General features: G+C 33.5%; 1 protein-coding gene across 22 annotated transcripts in view; it reads right to left on the bottom strand.

Moving 5' to 3' along the window:
- The window catches only part of LOC127167882 (adhesion G protein-coupled receptor L3), a 332296-nt gene that overhangs the window by 232384 nt on the left and 78743 nt on the right, over positions 1-21169 (bottom strand). For all 22 annotated transcript variants that reach the window (XM_051114254.1, XM_051114256.1, XM_051114250.1 and 19 more), the window contains exon 2: positions 6705-6896. In XM_051114254.1, coding sequence (XP_050970211.1) covers positions 6705-6774 — 70 coding nt within the window. In that variant the 5' untranslated portion in view covers positions 6775-6896. The remainder of the gene's footprint in view (positions 1-6704; positions 6897-21169) is intronic.

Raw genomic sequence — 21169 nt, forward strand, 5'->3', positions numbered from 1 at the left:
GCAAACGCGTCTGCAGGTTTCTCTCTGAACGAGTCTCCAGCGAGCCGTAGATGAGCGGCACGATCTCAGTTAAAGCAACGGCCGGTTAGACCCACGCGAGCGCAGTTTCCAACAGTTAATCTTGTTAAGCGAACACTATTATAGCCACAAATCCCTGCAGTCAAAATAACTTTAAGATGCACTAATTAAGAGAAGAAGTGGGAGAGCTTCGGTGGAATTAATTAGACACTTCTCATGCTATTAGCAACTGTCCCCGAACAAAGAAATTAAGAATGTCAAAAATATCCTGACTGACACAAAACTATTCTTGATCATTTCTCTTGGTATATTCGTGCGAGATGGATTTATAGTCTGGAGACCGGTGATAATGTAAACCAGGGAGAACATTTTTGCACATACAGTGAAAGTCAATGGGGTCCAAAATTGAATTACACAACAATGACCTTCAGTGGACTAAAAACAAACCAAAAAACAACATCTTTTCTTTTTACAGAAGAAATAAAGTTACATAGGTTTGAAATGACATGAGTAAACAAAGAGACATGACTAAACTAAGAGTTTGACTATCCTCATATATCTCAACATGTATGTATAATATATTATACATCAGGCCCGGCTCCAGAAATGAGACGAAGGGTGGGCCAAGTGAAATTCGAGGTGGGCCGGGGGGTGGGTGGTGGGGTGTAGTGGTAAATACATACATTATTTTAATGCATAGTGTGTTGAAAAAAAAAAAAATTAGTTTATAGGGCCTCAAAATATCAGAGCTGAGTACACTATAGGTGTTCTTAAGATTATCTTACTAAAGAATAATTTTTGGTCATACACTGATGATTACATTAGTTGACCACCTACACTGACGTTTAGCATAACATTTAGAAATAAAAATCATTTAGTTGAGTTGGAAAACATACGCTACAATTCTAAACTGAGAGCATCTGCTGTACCAACGTGATCTCATCATAATTCGTATGTATTTTACGTAAAAAATGGTTCTAAAAACGTACATTTACTTACGTTTTCAGACACTAAATACTGACGTATTTACAGTATTTAAACGTAAAATACTGACGTTGACGACACCTAAAAACCAATCCTTCTGAATATTAAAATTGCTGTATTAATTTCATTATTATTGTTGTTTTTATTTGTTATCAATGACCTTATGTTTTCAGTTTCATTTTTAAATTGTTTAATCATTTACTCAATATGAAATGATAACATTTTGCTCTGTTCTGTGTGATTTCTGCTGCCAGCTCGTTTCCAAGATTCATGATGTTGCATCTTGACTGAACAAGACTACATTAAACCCTTAAGATAAATAACATTTCTGCAATCGTTTAATATTTAATATGTAATATTTACTTTGTTTTCCATGGTGGGACACAAAAGGCGTTTTCTCCAACATGCTGTGACTAACAATAGAACAAACATCCTTTACACAGAGTGCACGTTAATGACGAAAGCAAAAGTGATAGCGCAAAAACTATATACAATATTAAAGTGTTTCGGGGTGCGACCGGTAAGAAAGAAAAGACAAATTAAAATCTAGCTCAACTGAATATCGCTCCAGTTTTGTGATTGGCTGTTAGGCTATGTAGTGTGGGCCAGGGTGGGCCAAGCTTCTGATTGGGTGGGTCAGGCCCACCCTGGCCCCCCCGTGGAGGAAATTTACAAAACTGATTTTATGTCCATAGAAAGCACATTAAATGAAAGTAAAGTGTCTACTTTTAAGGTTTCAAATAAGTTTTTGGAGAATAAAATGTCAAAATTTGGTTGAAATAATTGGTTACATTGTCATTCAGTGTAAAAATTCAAACAACAGCTTATTCCCACTTGTACATATTAAAGTATATAAAAGAATAAGGGAGCATATTCAATTTTATTGTGTTTTGAAGGAGTAAAAAATTCTTACTAACAAATTTGTATTTTAATATGTCATAAAGAGATTTTTTGTTGTAAATCTGCCTGATAATATTGTTACACTGAATCACATTTTAGTTGGTGTCTTCTGTAAATTAGGGGAGCATGTATGATATTTATTTTTTGCTCAGAAAACAAAAAACAAAACAACAATTTAAAGCAGTATTACACTTTTTGTTTTTATGCTTAAATCTATATCTATCTATCTATCTATCTATCTATCTATCTATCTATCTATCTATATATATATATATATATATATATACACACACATATATATTTAACTGAAAATAAAGTAAGATTTCATTCACTAAAACCTGACTCCAAAAGTCCAAAATTATTGGCAAAAATTAGTTGTAACATCAGCAGAAGAGATATTATATTATATTATATTATATTATATTATATTATATTATATTATATTATATTATATTATATTATATTATATTATAATTTTTAACAACAAAAAATGGATATTAATAATATTATAACAAAGTATGTGACAACTTGCAGCAATAAAATGTGGTAACATACTGTCAAAAATATTATTAGGTTTTTATTCTGTTCACTACTTTACACTATAAAAATGTTAATATTAAAACTTTACTTCGAAGAACATAACTGACCAAAATTTAAATAAATAAATAAATAAATAAACAGTAATATTTTTAGAATGGTGTTTAAAACCTACAAAACCAGAAAACAAATGTATAACTGGACTTTAGCTCAGACTTTTTTAGAACGTCTTGTGACTTTCCTATTTAAGGAAAAATAATAAAGTCTCTATTGCTCACCAAGGCTGCTTTTATGGGATTAAAAATACAGTAAAAATGGTTAAATATTATTACAGTTTTAAATAACTGTTTTCTATATGAATATCTGTTAAAATGTAATTTATTTCTATGATCAAAGCTGAAGTTTCAGCATCATTACTCCAGTCTTCAGTGTCACATGATCCTTCAGGAATCATTCTAATATGCGGATTTGCTGCTCAAGAAACATTTCAGTGCAAAACAGTTGTGCTACTTAATATTTTGGGGAAACTGTGGTGCATTTTATGTTTCAGGATTCTTTAATAAATAGAAAACTCAAAAGAACAGCATTTATTTGGCATTTATCTTTTTTATTTAACAGCATTTATTTGGAATGTCTTCACTATCACTTTTGATCAATTTAATGCATCCTTGCTGAATAAAGAAAATATATTCAGCTCATTTATTGATTCATTTATCTATGCGATGAGAAAAGAGGTTAAAAGTCATGAAACTTGCACAGATTGTGTAACTGTACATACAAATCACATTCAGCTGATGAATCACAATCAAATAAGCCGTGAAATAAATATGAGCAAGTCTTAAAATCCCAGCTGAGGTTTTTCTAGTTTTGAGGGACATCAGAATGCAGACAAACACACTCTGCTTCAGACGGCTCAAAGTTTCCTCAGGGTTGCATCATGGCAAAGATGAAGAAGCTCAGGTTATTTATTCACTCTGTGTGTGTGAGAGAGAGAGCGAGAGCAGGTTTGTGTCAAACACACTGATACACACACACAGACACACATAATAAACACAGGCATTTTGATGCTTTTGATGTCTACTTGAGAAGCCGACAGTCCAGCTGCCCTAGTTTTTAATTGTTGTTCAGTGTGTATATATGTGTGTCAGATGGACGTTTTTGCCTGTTACACTTGTCATCCCGTCTGTGTGTGCAAGACTGTAAACCTTTCTCAGACTGTGGACTGTTGCTGTGTGCGGCAACGACACTGATCTACCGTGAAAATACTGCCACAAAACTAAAAAAGGCCTGTTTGGTCTCTGGATTTCGATTGTGTGAAATGTTTTGAAGCTCAGAAATCCTCTGTACTACATCCTCCATCTACCGTAGATGTAATAAGCTCTGAATGTGTGTAGAGATATTTAGGAGTTTTAAACACACTCTCTCTAATACTAGGTGTTTTTTATGTTAAATATCACACTTTCTGTCCCTTACAGTTGCTTCTTGTGTATCTGGCTCAGTCAAAGCACCGTTTTTTACTGCTTTTCAAATTTACTTAAGTTAAAAGTTCAGCACTTCAGTACTTAAGTATTAAAAGTTAAAAGTGCAAATAAAAAATAAGCACACTTTATATTTTATTACTAAAGCTCATAGTAATCAAAACTGTATTTTTGTCTTGTTTTTTAATATTACCCACCTACACATTATTAAAGAGTTTATATATATATTTATATATTTATATATTTCATATAAATGCAAACAGGATTTGCAATTATCTCTATGTAGGTTAGTAGGTGAAAGACAGAGGGAGATTTTCTGGGCTTATCCTGTGATATTAAGAGAACATCTTTATTTGCTTGTAAACTCAAATATGACTGTAATCTGTGTTTTAACACACAGACATGATGATACAGATCATGCACGAGGACTATAGAGATGCATCTTGTGATGAAACCATTCATTTACTACAGGTTCAGTGCTGCAGTCCACACACTTCACTGAATTTTGTTTGATGTCAACTAAACATCAAATAAACAAAGTAACAATGTGCATGGGCCAGATTTACTAAAAAGGCCAAATTATTGTGAGAACCATAAGTGACATGCTTTTTGTGCTTAAATAACGGCGCAAAAAACCTTGGTAAATCCCACTGCATGATTTATTTAAATATTCTCCTCACATAAATGTCACATCTGAAGGGAAACTCTTACAAATTCTTGTGCAATAAGATAAACTGCAAAAATAACTGTCCATGCCTTTTCATTGCTAATGTTTCACTGAGTGTCTTTAGTAAATCGTTTTTAACAATAAATCTGGACCTTCGTGTCCAATACAGAAAGCTAGATTGAATCATAGTAAAACACATTGTAAAAAAAAAAATAAAAAATAAAAAATTTTTCAACTTAAAATAATTCAACTAAGTAACAAATTATTTTAAGTTGAAACAACAACAATTAATATTATTATTATTTTACATTATGTGGTTTTCTTTTGACTTTTTCAGTTGTGAAGCCAAAGCCACCCCATACTTATTTATTTCTATTTATTTATTTATTTTTTATAGGTATGTATAAACCATATCAAATGATTGAAATGCTGTGTGAATGGTTCATAAAACCATTCTTGCATGATTTGTTGTTTTCAGCTCAATGAAACAATTTATGTAGTTACTGATTTCTTCTGTTCAGGTTTCCCAATTTTCAAATTTTCATTAAAAAAAAAAAAAAAAAAAAAAAAAAAAAAATAATAATAATAATAATAATAATAATAATAATAATATATAATTCATATTTTTTAATGTTTTTGAAATGTCCTTCTTGCACCAAGGTTGCATGTAATTATCATTGATTAAGGATGCATTTATTTGAAAATACAGTAAAAACAGTAAAATTGTGAAATATTTTGCCAATTTAAAACAGATGTTTTTTGTGTGAATATATGTTCAAATGTAATTTATTCCTGTGACCAAAGCTGAATTTTCAGCATCATTACTCGAATCTGCAGTGTCACATGATCCTTCAGAAATCATTCTAATATACTGATTTGCTGCTCTAGAAACGTTTCTCATTTTTTAATATTAGAATAATATGAACGGATACAATTTCACATGATATTTAACCCTGACTTCTTCTGTAAGGCTTTTATTATACTTCAAAACTGAGACTTTCAGGCACGTAGTGCACAAATTTGTCCTCCAGATTTCACATAAAATGTACATTACATAAACAATAAAGCACTGCGGTACGTCACGCTCGTGTGTAGACATCAATATCACAGAAAAGCTTCAGCAGCGAGTGTTTCTATCCTCTCCGAAGGACGAAAACACTCCCACAGGTAATTTAATTACTGCAGTAAGTTTCAGTATCTTCAGCCTTTAAAACACGAGCGCCGTTTCCTTTTTTCCTCATAGCAGTTCAGAGCTCGAGACGGTAAAATCGCTGGATGTGTGTGTGTGCACTTTTGAAGCTCTGAGGTCTGAGCTCTGAGTCTATTTGTCAAAGCATTCAGGGGAATTTGTGTGTTTTTCCAACTGTTGCGTATCGAATGGAAAACAGAACAATGCAGCTCATTAGCTTTTTTAATTAGACGAGTCTTATTACATGGATACCCACAAACAAATGGTAAATAAATAATTATTGACCTCATGCTATTAGACATCTTTATGTCTAATTTTCTCTCCAAATCCCTCTTTCCTACTTCCACTGCTCTCCTTTATTTCTCCCTGATCTGCAATTATGTTCCTCTCTGTCCAGCATCTACGGCCAAATATCCTCTGAAATGATGGCAGCACCTCTAATCGCCCATTCTGGTCATTTTCTGTTCATTTTCTGTTCAAGGAAGAGCTAAGCTTATTTCACTGAAACAAACTGGAGGGTTTATATTGTCCAAGAAATGTCATGAGCTGCCTACATAGGCCACATTTCAATATTCACTACTGAAGGCTGTTAAAACAAGTAGACAACATAATCAAGCTGCAATCTCAGTTTATTTTACATCTATTTTAAGGCACTGATACATATGACATAAAACCTAGTTGCACAAATGTCAGGTGTTATTATTTGCTTATTAAAAGATCACACTGTTGGCTTAACAACATTCGATTTGCATCAAGTATTGCCTGTTGCATCTCATATAATTCATACTGTGTCTCTTCATGTGGCATTTGCTAAAACACTTTATATTTATGTTTTACACTTTATATTTTCTGCTTTTGGACATAAAATGCTTCTAAAATGACATGCAAATCACAATTTTTTTTTTTACGCCAATGAAAGCGTAAGACTCACCCAGAGTTGCAGGCTCCAGCACACTGGCCAATAGCAGCACTTGTAAAACCCCCATGGCCCCACCCCTCATTCTGGATTGGCTGGTTCGAGTGTGTCTCCTCCCCTTCCAGCTGTTTGGTTTGGTGAGTTCAAGTGAGTTCACTCAAGATTTGTAGCTCAGTGGTTCTCTCTGTTCGAAAATTATAAAGCCACCTATAAACAGAAAGAGAGGGGGAAAAAACAATACTTCTTTAGTGGTCAATCAATATGGGTTTTTCAACAGTCAATACTGATACAGACATAAACATAAAAGTTGCAATAATGTTGAAATTTTGTGTTTTTGCCATTTATTTATGTACTTACTTTTTAAAGTTTTCCATATTTTTACATTTTTTCAGCTCATATAATTTGTACTCAAATTCACTCAAAATTGTGCAATATATATATATATATATATATATATATATATATATATATATATATATTAGGTTGTATTTTTTTACTTTTACAGTTTTATTTAATTTTTAGGTAAAGTAATTAGGTTGTGTTTTTTGCTTTTTTTTTAATCGATATTTCTATTTACTTGTATTTTTATTTCAGTTTTAATCATTTTACTACTTCAGCTAATATATATATATATATATATATATATATATATTAATTGCATTGTTTACAAATGTAAACATAAAAGTTGTAATAATTTAGCAATTTTGAGTTTTTGCCATTTTTAACTATTTATTTAATTATTTACTTACACACACACACACACACACACACACACGTTTGTTTTTGTGAATTGTGGGGACTTTCCATAGACTTCTATAGATTTTATACTGACCAAACGATATTGTGTATCCCCTAACCCAACCCTAACCCTAAACCTAGCCCTCACAGAAAACATGTTTGCATCGTTACACTTTCAGATAAACATCATTTACTATTTTTAATCATTTTTTAACATTGTGGGGACCGCAGGCCGGTCCCCACCATGTCAAAAATTTCAGGTTTTACTACCCTCGTGGGGACATTTGGTCCCCACAATGTAGCAAAAACAAGTACACACACACACACACACACACACACACACATACATACATACATACATACATACATATATATATATATATATATACACACATATAAATAATTTACATTTTTTCAGCTCAAATATTTTTTACTCAAAATTCCAGTTTTTATTTAAATTTTAGTTCAAGTTTTAGTAATTTTGTAATGTGCTTTTTGTCAATTTAATTAGTTTTTTATGTTTTTATTTATCTATTTAGTTTTATTTTTATTCCAGTTTTAGTCATTTTACTACTTCAGCTTAAATTAAAATTAGATGAAAACTAAAATACTGAATTAAATTTAACTTACAGAGAAAGATAAAAACAAAAAACAAACATCAGCTGATTTATTATTTATTATAGGTCAGTTCAGTATTCATTATATATTATAATGAGGGAATCAAAGCTTAAACATCTCCATTGAAAGCAATGCAGAGGAGCTGCTCAGTAAAAAGCACCATAAGGTATTATCGAACTACCATTATGATGTTACGATGCGCCATAAAGAATGTGTCAACAATTCAGTGTTATGCATCATAGTTCTGCTGTATTACTATTTGGTACCATCACTGTACCACAGAACCGGCACAGTATATCCTGTCTGTCAATATGAAGCAAAACAGTATTTGACAGCGTTTCCCAGAAGACGAGTGAGCGATTGTTCCAGACAGCTGATGACAGTGATAGACAGTTCCAGGTCAAAGGTTACCTGACAAGGACATCTTCACTCATCAAAAACAAAACCAAAAAAAAAAACACTGTTTATCAGGTCAACACGTTCTCCTGCAGGCAGCGAAAGACTAAATAACTGAGATGTGCTGTCCCATGATGCTTTGCACCATTGCTTTAGTGTTAATTAGGAAATAACACCAAATGATGATCATAACAGGCATATAATGACGGTACAGAGCAGATGCTGAACACACATCAACGCTTTTACGGATCTGAAGCCATGTGGAAGTGCATTGTGAGCTTTCAGATAAACTCTGATTACAAACAAGCCTTTCAACACCTCTCTCGCCCACTATCTCGCTCTCTCTGTTTTTCCTGTGGAATCCCGTCGTGTCATGGCTCTCGGGATCCGGCTGATAAAGGATCTGGAATGCCGGAGCGCTTGGCTCGCTGCAGTGGATATGAATAGGTGCTGATGTTTACAGATTCCTTAGACCTCAAACCTCCAGAAATACTTCAGACTGGACTAAAAAAAATGTAAAAATTACAACTGAAATGAAAACTGGAAATGTAAAAAATGGTTTGGTTTCTTTTTTATTTCTTTTTAGCTTAAATTTATTAATAATGCATTTATGCATGTATTATATTATTATTATTATAAATGTAATATTTATTTATTTATTCCATTAAGAAAAAAAAGTATTGTAAATTTTAAAAAAAAAAAAAAAAAAAAAAAAAAAAAAAGAATTGTAAAAATTTACTGAAATGAAAACTAAAAAATAAAAGTAAATGTAAAGTTTTAAAGATTATAATAGTGTATAAAAAAACAAGGGCAAGTTTTGGTCAATTTATAAATTTCATACTTGGTCATTATTATAAATGTATTATTTATTTGTTTTAGTACTACTCATTTATTTATTTATTTATATAAACTAATACCATTATGAAAAAATTGAAAATGTAAAAAATAAAAGTTAATTCAAAGTTTTAGTAAAGACTATATTAGTGTTCATAAATAATATAATATAATAAAGAAAAAAAAAAACAAGGACAAGCTTGTCTCACTTTATTTCTATTTAGCTTTGAATAATGAATGTATAAATGTATTATTATATTATATTATATTATATTATATTAAATATTATATTTATTTTTATTTGCAATATCTAATTATTTTGATCATGCAGTATTTCAATTACATATTAATATGTCCTGTGTTTTGTTTTTTGTTTTAGTTAACAATAGCACTTCAAGCATGTGCTAATTTCTTTTGTATTCACACTGAACACTAAAATTATTTAGTGCTGTCAAACGATAATTTGTGATTATATGTATATATAAATACACACACATACAGTATATATTTTGAAAATATTTACATGCATGTATTTATATTCATTATATTTATATTATATATAAATATACTTGCACGTATAAATACATAATATAAACAAATAATAAACCTTTTTTTGTTATTAATTTTTTTCCCCTCTACTGTTCCTTTAAAATGTGTGATTTCACTTTCATGCATGATGCTGAATAATCTGTCTGGCTGTTTTATGTGTGTGTGTGTGCAGACTGTCAGGAATCGGCCAATCGGAGCAGAGAAGAGCGGCATGCTGGGAGACACAGAGGAGCAGGCGAGGCCTGAATCCCCAGTGTCAGCGCAATCGTTGGGCCTTTTTGAACCATGATTCCCTGTCGTCAGCGAGTGCGTTGGGCTTTTTGCTCGCTGACTGAACCACAACTGTCACGCACTTACAGAGAGAAACAGCCCTGACTGAAGACACCGAAGCCTCATTCAGCACCTGAAAACGCGACACATTTTAAACACGCATGCACACACGAACAAGCGGCAGCGCATCGTGAGGTAAACGTGCTTCGCTACGTCTATTAATGAGGGTGAGACTTCTCAGAAATTATCACGATCGCTTACACCTCTCATGCGATTTCACCAAACCAATCCATTCGCGCTCGCTCTCTCTTTCTCCAAAACTGCATCTCCATGAAGTTTGCTTCCGCTGAGGCCCGACGCCAATCTGGGGAAGGTATTGGGCCAGAAACACGCTCATTAACTCAGAAACTAGTTTTGGATCTTCTTCAACTTTAAATTACCACAGGAAACATTTTAAAGTCTCACACTCGCCAGTGTTAACATATGCTCAAACACACACACACACATGCAAACATGAGTCTAGAGAGAGAAGAGATTGATCTGAATACGACCTCTTGGCACACATACACACTCAACTCCCTAATTACTGTGATGGTTTTGTCACCGTTTCAGATATTTAACTACAACCTGAGTAAGAGGACGTATGAGATCTTATAATGCACTGTACACACAAAGATGTTAAGAAATGTCACTGGAATCAATAGTTTCAATCAGACTGCCATCCTGCTGTGCATATCCAGGATACAGATACAAGTTATATATATATATATATTTATTTGGTGACACTGGACCACAAAACCAGTCATAAGTAGCACGGGTATTTTTGCAGCAATAGCCAAAAATACATTGTATGGGTTAAAATGATCAATTTTTCTTTTATGCTAAATTCATTAGGATATTAAGTAAAGATCATGTTCCCTGAAGACATTTTGTAAATTTCCTACCGGAAATATATCAAAACTTAATTTTTGATTAGTAATATGCATTGCTAAGGACTTCATTTGGACGACTTTAAAGGTGATTTTCTCAATATTTGAATTCTTTTGCAACTTCAGGTTCTAGATTTTCAAATAGTTGTATCTCAGCCAAATATTGTCCTATCCTAACAAACCATACAACAATAGAAATCTTATTTCTTTCTTTCAGTAAGTTATGACTGGTTTTGTGGTCTAAGGTCACTTTATTTAATTATTTTTACACGTTATTTATCACTTTATTTATTATTTTATTTTATTGTATTATTTTATTTTGATTATTAGCTGACAAATAATAATCTAAAAAAGAAAAGTAAAAATCTTTCAAAAATGTATTAATCCATTATTTTATCATTATTCATTAATAATACTAATAATAATAATAATAATAATACTAAAATATTATAGCACTACACTATACTGCACTACAGTACACTATACTAGCATTTATTAATATACTGAATTAGATTTTATTTTCAACTTCAGTTTTCATTCATTTTAATGTGCTTTTGTCGTTTTTTTATATAAATAATTATTCAATTTATTCAGTTATCAAAAATGGTTTCTAATAGTTTAGTTAACAATAACATCACTATTAAACATGCCATTGCTTTTGTATTAATATTCATTTTATACTGTTTTTTTTTTGTTTTTTTTTTAATGTTTACATTTAAAATTATTTAAATTTAATGTCATGGACTTTAACTATCAAATAAAACTGTTTGAGTACATGTGTTTGTTTGTTTGTTTGTTTATTTGTTTTGGCCATACCCACATCACTTTTTCTTATGAAAGTCAACAATGTTTTTGTAATGAAAATAAGATTTTAACAACAACAAAATAATAATAATAAAACGTTATGACAAACTAAGGTTTTCTTGTCAAGTATTTAATTTGTTTTAATAATACTATCCTTTTCTTCATTATGACAGCAGGACAGGCTCAGACAAGAGGCCTTTTTGTGTGGAGTTTGTATGTTCTCCTCATGTTGACATGAGTTTAATTACATTTCATGCACTGCAGAAGCTGCAAAGTGGACCAGGCTGTACTGTATGTTGCTAGTTAAAAATCCCTACGTTAAACTACTGAAAATCTCTCTCATCCTCAATGCTCTGGGGCTGTAGTTGGGAAGCGATCAAATGTTCAACAAACAGCACTGACAGAAGTTTGTCAGACGCAGCGCTCTCATCCACACATCTTCAAACATGTGTTATCTGCACATCTGTGTGTGTGTGTGTTCGTGTATGTAGGACAGAGTCCATATCATGATAACGATCAGGGCGTGTGTGGTTTTTCCTCTAATGTGAGCCGTGTGGAGCGACACAAGCTTTCATTAGCAAGAGCTTCACTCACACAAACACACACGGAGAAACACGATCCTGCCGTTATCTGATGGAGCTGAATGTAATGCTTCCACCGCGATGAATAACCTCAATCCCACTCAGTCTTTACAGTCTTTGAAAGCCACAGCGCTATTGATATTCCTCAAACAGGTTACATTCACCTATAGTGATTTAAACAGCGCTAAACCTCAGTGTTAAAGCGACAGTTCACGAAAAGTCACAGTCAGTCACCATTCACTGACGGCTTCTTTCTTTCCAAAGACAAAAGATATTCTGAAGAATGTTTGCAACCAAACAACTTTGCTTTCATTTAAATTGGCCCAGTTTTTGTGCTAGAAAGAACATCTTATGCAGAAAAAAAATAAACATTTTTCCAATCAACATGTGCACGGAACAACATTAAAAATGAAAATGTGGCACGAGTCTTTTGCACAAAAGTAAAAACTTTTAAATAATATTTAAATGTACCCAAATCTAGTTGCCTTGCAAATAAAGTCAAATCAAATATATTTATATACAGTTGCACTTTTCATGATACACATTGTTTCAAAACAGCTTTGATGTTTATAAGTTCTTAATATCTTAAAAGCAACCTTAAAGTTGCATTTAAAAGATTAGAGCTGGATGATAATATAGTTTCATTTTGCAATGCTACAAGCAATCAAGTGGCTGGGATTTTGCATATAGCTTGTTTTGTGAGTGTACTACATGTACGCGGATAAAGTTAGACATACATTTATATACAACTTTATATAATGAGCTGCTGTTTAAAGCACTGCTGTTGGTTCAGATAATGCAAATATAATTCACCTAGGGATCCAAAACTACTGAACATTTGCACTTACTCAAGAATCACACACACTCTTATCTTAAAAAGCGAACAGACGGATGAATCGGATTTGCACTTTGCTCCCTCACTTTGCATGATTTTCCATTGTGGATAGAAAGGCAAAACAATTCCTCTAAACACACACAGCCATTCAAATCAGTGTTCAAGCTCACAATCACAGTTCAACATGAGCTGTGTGTCAATCATGTCAAGGAACAGGGGCACATCTTCACAATCTGAGATGACTACCCTTGTGAAAAATAAATATATTAAGGTGCATTTAAAATACATTTATTTCATGCCAAGTATACTACAAATACTTAACATACAGTTGAGGTCAAAACTTTACATCCCTCTTTCAGAATCATTAAAAATGTTAAGAGGGATCATACAAAATGCATGTTATTGTTTATTTAGTACTGACCTGAATAAGATCATTCACATAAAAGACTATTACATATAGTCCACAAGAGAAAATAATAGTTGAATTTATAGAAATGACCCTGTTCAAAAGTTCACATACACTTGATTCTTAATACTGTGTTGTTCCTGAATGATCCACAGCTGTGTGTTTTTGTTTAGTGATAGTTGTTCATGAGTCCCTTGTTTGTCCTGAACAATTAAACTGTCTGCTGTTCTTCAGAAAAATCCTTCAGGTCCCAAAAATTCTTTGGTTTTCTGGCATTTTTCTGTATTTGAACCCTTTCCAACAATGACTGTATGATGTTGAGATCCATCTTTTCACACTGAGGACAACTAAGGGACTCATATGCAACTATTACAGAAGGTTCAAACACTCACTGATGCTCCAGAAAGAAAAACCATGCATTAAGTGCCAGGGGGTGAAAACTTTTGAACAAAATGGAGATGTGTATAATTTCCTTTTTTTGCTTAAATATCATATTTTTTCCATTTAGTATTGCCATTCAGAGGCTACTGAAGATACTTACATGCTTCCCAGAAGAATTTTTTTTTTTTTTTAATTTACCCAGATCTTCAAATTCTAAAAGTTTCCACCACCCGTTTTCACCTTAATGCATTGCGTTTCCTTCTGGAGCATCGGTGAGTGTTTGAACCTTCTGTAATAGTTGCATATGAGTCCCTCAGTTGTCCTCAGTGTGAAAAGATGGATCTCAAAATCATACAGTAATTGCTGGAAAGGGTTCAAATACACAAAAATGCTGGAAAACCAAAGAATTTGTGGGACCTGAAAGATTTTTTTCTAAAGAACAGCGGGCAGTTTAACCTTTCAGAACAAACAAGGGACTCATGAACAAATATCACTAAACCAACAACACAGTATCAAGTGTATGTAAACGTACAGGTCATTTTTATAAATTCAACCATTATTTTCTCTTGTGTACTATATGTAAACATCTTTCATGTGAAATATCTTATTCAGGTCAGCGCTAAATACAAAAAAAAAATGCATGCATTTTGTATAATCCTTCTTATTTTGGTGACATAACATTTTTAATGATTCTAAAAAGGGGATGTAAACTTTTGACCTCAACTGTATTATGCACTTACAAATACTTTTAGCATAATAAACTGGTATATTTAAAGTCTGCTAAATTGGAACCACTAATTTTTAATTAATGTACTTTAATTGTGAACAAGCAGCGCTGAAGTCCAACTAAATTTATACTTAAGTATATGTGATTGTGCTAAAGTGAAACTATTGCAAGTATACTTTAGGTACACTTTAAAAATTTCGCATTTAAAGACAGATATTATTTAAAGATCACACAATCCTCATCAATAGTGACAGTAAAACATATTTTAGGCTTAATATCAAGAAATGTGCATTGTGCACAAGTAGTACTCCAAATAAAGCTTAATTACAATTTTTATATCAGTAAGTCTCAACGATGTCAGTAAATATGTTGATAGACTTGAACTCTACTTAGTACAAAATAAATGCATGTTAAATCTATTACGTTTTTACTAGAGAAATGTGAAAGTGAAACTACTTAACCATATTTTGGGGACAAATGTGTACCCAAAAGTCAGATAAACCTGACAAAACATCACAAAATCTATTTTAAACATATATATTTAATTGTTAACATGCAGAACATTTTCTGACTTAGGATTGAATATTTATATCTAGGTACATATAAAATGATAGAAGTCTATGCAATGGAATCATTTTGATAGCTAAGCAGATGTATGTATTTGTGTAAATATGATGCCCACAAGAAAGGCAATTCCGACAAATGCAGATTCCTGTAATAACATTATCGAAACAACCCAACCTCCAATTAGCATAAAGACTGTGAACGCTCACGCAAACCTGAACACACACACACACACACACACACACACACAGGAAGGAAATGAAGCAAAATCATCTGTTGTTGTTGCTGTAGCTCCATGTTATAACAGAGATGAAATCTGAGTCACTCACACCCGCCAGTTTGCAAATGATTTTCAGCCAGTTTTGTTTTGATTTCTTTACTGGAGAAATTTGGTTATTCTGCCTCTCTGATTTTGTGCATCACACATTCAACCCACACGAAGAATTTCTTTCTTTATTTCTTTCTCTTTCTTTCTTTCTTTCTTTCTTTCTTTCTTTCTTTCTTTCTTTCCATCCTTCCTTTTTTCCTTCCCTTTTCCTTCTTTCCTTCTTTCTTTCCTTCCTTCTTTCCTTCTGTCTCTCTTTCTTTCTTTCCTTCCTCATTTCCTTCTTTCCTTCCTGCCTTCTTTTCTTCAGTCTTTCTTTCCTTCCTTTCTTCCTCATTTTCTTCCTTCGTTCCTTTTTTCCTTCCTTCCTTCCTTCTCTTTCTTTCTTTCTTTTTCTTTCCATCTTTCCTTTTTTCCTTCCTTCCTTGATAATTTCCTTCCTTCCCTTTTCCTTCATTCCTTCCTTCTGTCTTTCTTTCTTTTCTTCCTTCCTCATTTCATTCCTTCCGTCCTTCTTTACTTCCTTTCTTCTTTTCTTCAGTCTTTCTTTTCTTCCTTTCTTCCTCATTTTCTTCCTTCTTTTCTTCCTTTCTTCCTCATTTCCTTCCCTCTCTTTCTTTCCTTCTTTTCTTCCTTTTTTTTCCTTCTTTCCTTCTTTATTTCCTTCTTTCCTTCCTTCCTTTCCCTCCTTCCTTTCCTTCCTTATTTCCTTCTTTTCTTCCTTCTTTCCTTCTTCCCTTCTTTCCTTCATCCTTCGTTCCTGCCTTTCTTCCTTCCTTCTTTCTTTCCTTATTTTCTTCCTCATTTCCCTTTCTTCCTTCTTTATTTCCTTCCTCCCTTCATCCTTCTTTCCTTCCTTCTTTCCTTTTTTCTTTCCTTCTTTCCTTCTTTCTTTTTTCTTTCCTTCTTTCCTTCCTTCCTTTCCTTCTTCCTTCCTACTTTCCTTCCTTTTTTCCTGCCTTCCTTCCTCCTTTCTTTCATTCCTTTCTTCCTCATTTCCTTCCTTCGTTCCTCATTTCCTTCTTTCTTTGTTTCTTTCCTTCTTTCCTTCATCCTTCCTTCCTTCTTTCTTTCCTTTCTTTATTTTTCCTTCTTTCCTTCCTTCTTTCTTTCCTTCTTTCCTTTTTTCCGCTCTTCCTTGCTTCTTTCCCTACTTCCTTCTTCCATTCTTTCTTTCCTTCCTTTCTTCCTTTTTTCCTTCTTTCCTTTCATCCTTTTTTCCTTCCTTCCTTCCTTCCTTCCTACATTTCTACAACCCAGGATGATGCTATTTTAGTTGTTTTTACTAACTAAATCATACAGAAAACCTTTGGAATTGCACAGCAACAGAAAAGGTAAACATCTAGTTCTTTCTGAGAATAAGTATTCTGATTTGAATGAATCATCTAACGAATCTGCCTCCGAAAGGAAAACTGATCAATACACACATGCTCGGCACACACAATGAGGAAGCGGTGTGTAGTCGGGTTGTGTTGTAGTTTGATCTCTGTGTACTTATTTGGACAAAAGACGCCTGCTGAGGGACTGAAAGACAAATCCATGTAGAGTTTTACAGTTTCACACACTCATAAACACACACACACACACACACAGCCTGATTTCCCTCCTGCTGAGGGGACAATATGGTCGTCCACACAGGGCGTCTGATTGGCCGCTGCGTCCTTCAATCACTGCCAGCATCCAATCGCGCGCTCTCTGATCATGTGACTGCCGTTCATTCTTCAACGCACCTCTCTCGCTCCATCTGTTCATCTCTTCTCTGCGTCCTGGAGCTCACTCTGTTGTTCGGTGTGTGTGTATGAATCATATGACTGCAGGGTGGAGAGTTTATTGCTCAATCTGTCCACCAGGACGAGGTGATATTGCTTTAGCCCCCAGGGGATGAATCAGGTTTGGGGAAGATCGAGAGAGAAATAGAGCGAGCGTGTTGTGTCGGGAACGAAAGTCCAACACTGCGAGGGTTAAATGTCAGGGTCACAGGGTCAGACGATTGATTTGATTATTGCCGCCATAAAGCTACTGCATCATATCAGATACATTAATTTTTAAGGCCTCTAAATGATCAACATGAGCAAAACTTTGCTGTTAAATCCGTCATTTCGACAACTTTAAAGGCGATTTTTTCAAAATTTTGATTTTTTTTTTTTGCACCCTCAGGTCAAATATTGTCCTATCCTAACAAACCATACATTGATGGCTTATAGAAGCTTATTTATTCAGCTTTTTAGATTATGTATAAATCTCAATTTCAAAAAATTGATCCTTATGACTGGTTTTGTGGTCCATGGTCACGTATGAGCCATAAAAGCCTGATGCATCAAATATGAAACTCAAAAAAAATACATACGCAAACTTTTTTCTATCTAAAGGTTAAATAAAGTGTCCTATTTAAAAATCTCTAACTATTATTTCATGCCATGTTTTACAGGGTTAAAAATAAGCTGTTATGAAATAGCTGAACTACTGTCAGACCCAGAAAAATGCACATTATTTAGCAATAGTTTATGTCTCCTGTTGCAAGACCGTTTTCCAGTATGGGCCAGACAACCAAAAAATTACACAGGGTCATTTTGCAGCCTAATTATTAGATTTGAGCATTTTTTATTGTACGTAACTTGGTAACATGAAAAACAAAAATAAACACCCTTAATGCCGTGTTTATCGGCACTGGAATATAAGGGTTATTAAAGGTTATTAAAGTTTGGCAAGGTCCACAAAAGGTCTGGCTGGAGACACAAAGATAATTTCATGCCAAATAACAAGTAGGCTTATATAACTCTACTTTAAAATAAAAACATAATGATCATTTTAAAAGATTTGAAAAGAACTTTTAAAAGATCTGCCCACAACTTTCCTCTTAAATCCTCACATTTTATGACCTGTCAATATTGTAAATTGAACATGCTTGAGCTCATGAAAATAAACCTTAGACTTGTTGATGTTTAAGGACTGAGAAGGTTCTGTTAGAGACACATGTAATGTAGATTTTGCAGGACTAGCATTCAAAATTTTAGGTTCAGTAAGATTTCTCTTCCGCTCACCAAGCCTGCATTTATTTGATCAAAAATACAGTAAAAATTGAGAAATGTTATTGCAATCTAAAATAACTATTTTCCATGTGAATATGTTGTAAAATATAATTTATTTCTGAGATGTAAAACTGAATTTTCAACATCATTACTCCAGTCTTCAGTGTCACATGATCCTTCAGAAATCATTCTAATATGCTGATTTACTGCTCAAAAAACATTTCTAATGATCAATATTGAAAACAAGTGTGCTGCCAAATATTTTTGTGGAATATATATTTTCTGTGATGTATTATATATTTTTAGGACTCTTTGATGAATAGAAAGTTCAAAAGAACTGCATTTATTTGAATCTTTTGTAGCATAACAAATGTCTTACTGTCACTTTTGATAAATTTAATGCATTCTTGTTGAGTAAAAAAAAATTCCTAAAAAATCTTTATAACGCAAAACTGTTAAACATGAAATATGCACATTATAAACTATTCTATTGATCTGAACAATTCCATCAACCATTTTTTTATTTATCCAGCCAGTCATATCCACTATGCAAAAACTGCAAAAGCTGCATATTTGCCTTCCAAAAATGACCAGTTTGAAGGCATTTCACGAGGGAAAAATCTAACACAAACACTGGATTCAGCATTAATATCCCTGTATAGTGCCTGAGAAGGCAGCATGTTTCATGTTTTAGACACTGAATCCAAACTGGATCCAAAACCAGACAAATTACCATCACTGATTGCTCACACACACACACAGACAGGCTGAATGACTCAGACCGCACCAATTAGCCACTGCACTGATATTTTCAGAGGGTGTAATTATGGAGCGGGACACAGTCCAGTACAGAAACGACAGTGGACATTTTGGACGCTCGAGACAAATATTAAAACGCACACACACAGAGTTACACATTAGAGCAGCAATTAGAACTAATTTAACTAACACAATTAACTAAGTACAACTATCTATTATTTGTCGCTTGTTTGTTTATTAAGGTCAACATGAAACGGCATTCAGACCCTATTTTATTTTCGAGAATGTGATGCATATTATAGTTAAACAGGATAATTAAAAAGAAAAAAAAAAAAAAAAAGTAGGGTGGGGCTTAAATTCACACACTGGGATTGTGAAAAGTGGGCATTTCATGCCAGAATGCCATTATGCCATGGCAAGGTTTCAAAAACTGTGCGTTGCACTTACAAAAGTAGCCTAAAATAGTGCTTAAATTAATATTTGGCCATTGGTTAACCTCTTTCTACATCCGCTGAGAGGAAATTTGTTTCAAGAGGGAGAGCGAGTAATTATATTTTGATGAAAGATTACGAAGACAAACATCTTTTTATACTATAATAACAACAAGCAATGATGAATCGCGCACAATAAGACCAGGAACACGTTTTAAGAACGTACACTGGGCCAATATTAGATTTCTTGTGGGCTTCGATTTATTTGTATTTATTGCGTTATGAATATGCAAATGACTGTTTTTGAGAGGAAATAATTGGTGAATGTTGTGTATTTGCTTTGGGGTTTGGACAGCAGACACACACACACACACAGATGCAAACACACACACTAAATAAACACAGAATTATGAGGCATTTATACAGTCAAATCTGTGAATCAGGAAGCGATGAGATCATGAAGTGAGATTTTCTCTGTGCCGCCGTGAAACGGTTTCAGCCATTGTGATTCCATCTAACGAAAAAATATTCTGTGGACGACTGAGGAAAGTGCTGCCATTAATCACAGTGACAGAGAGAGAAAGGAGAGAGAGACAGAGAGAAATTCACAATGAAGGAAAGCATTGTCTATTGTTCAGCACTTTCAAGAGCCAATGAGATGCTTGCTAATTACAAATGCATCAACTTAATGGAAATGAAATATTTTCAATGTTTAGTCTCAAACATGAATTAGTTTAGAAACTTATATGTGACCCTGGACCACAAAAGCAGTCTTAAAGGCGTCATCGGATGCCCATTTTCCATAAGTTGATATGATTCTTTAGGGCTTAATAAAAAGTCCATAATATACTTTGGTTAAAAATTCTCAATTGTAGTGTAAAACAACACCCTTTTACCTTGTTAAAATGAGCTCTGCAAAAATCAACCTGTTCTGGTCGAGGTTGCTTTAAATGCTAATGAGCTCTGTTCACCCCACCCCCCTCTTCTGTCTGTGGAGTGACAAGCCTGTTTACTTTAGGCGCATTTAACCGCTAAACTTGCTAACTAGCACGTTATTAGGAAAGGTGATTGCACAGATTCAAAAAAAAAAAAAAAAACTTAACCTCACTTCTGCTGTAGGTGAAGCTGGATCACAAATGATTTGCGCGAACATAGACGGATATACGTAGATCGGGAGGTGCATTACCTTCACAAACAAACCACTGCATCTTCAGCGGCTCAGATGTCGGGAGTAAATGACGACCACTACGTTCATTATTACATCCAGCAACACAACACCTCAATCGCTCAATCGGAGATATTCT

Source organism: Labeo rohita, chromosome 7 (genome assembly GCF_022985175.1).
Source record: "Labeo rohita strain BAU-BD-2019 chromosome 7, IGBB_LRoh.1.0, whole genome shotgun sequence".
Classification (NCBI taxonomy): domain Eukaryota; kingdom Metazoa; phylum Chordata; class Actinopteri; order Cypriniformes; family Cyprinidae; genus Labeo; species Labeo rohita.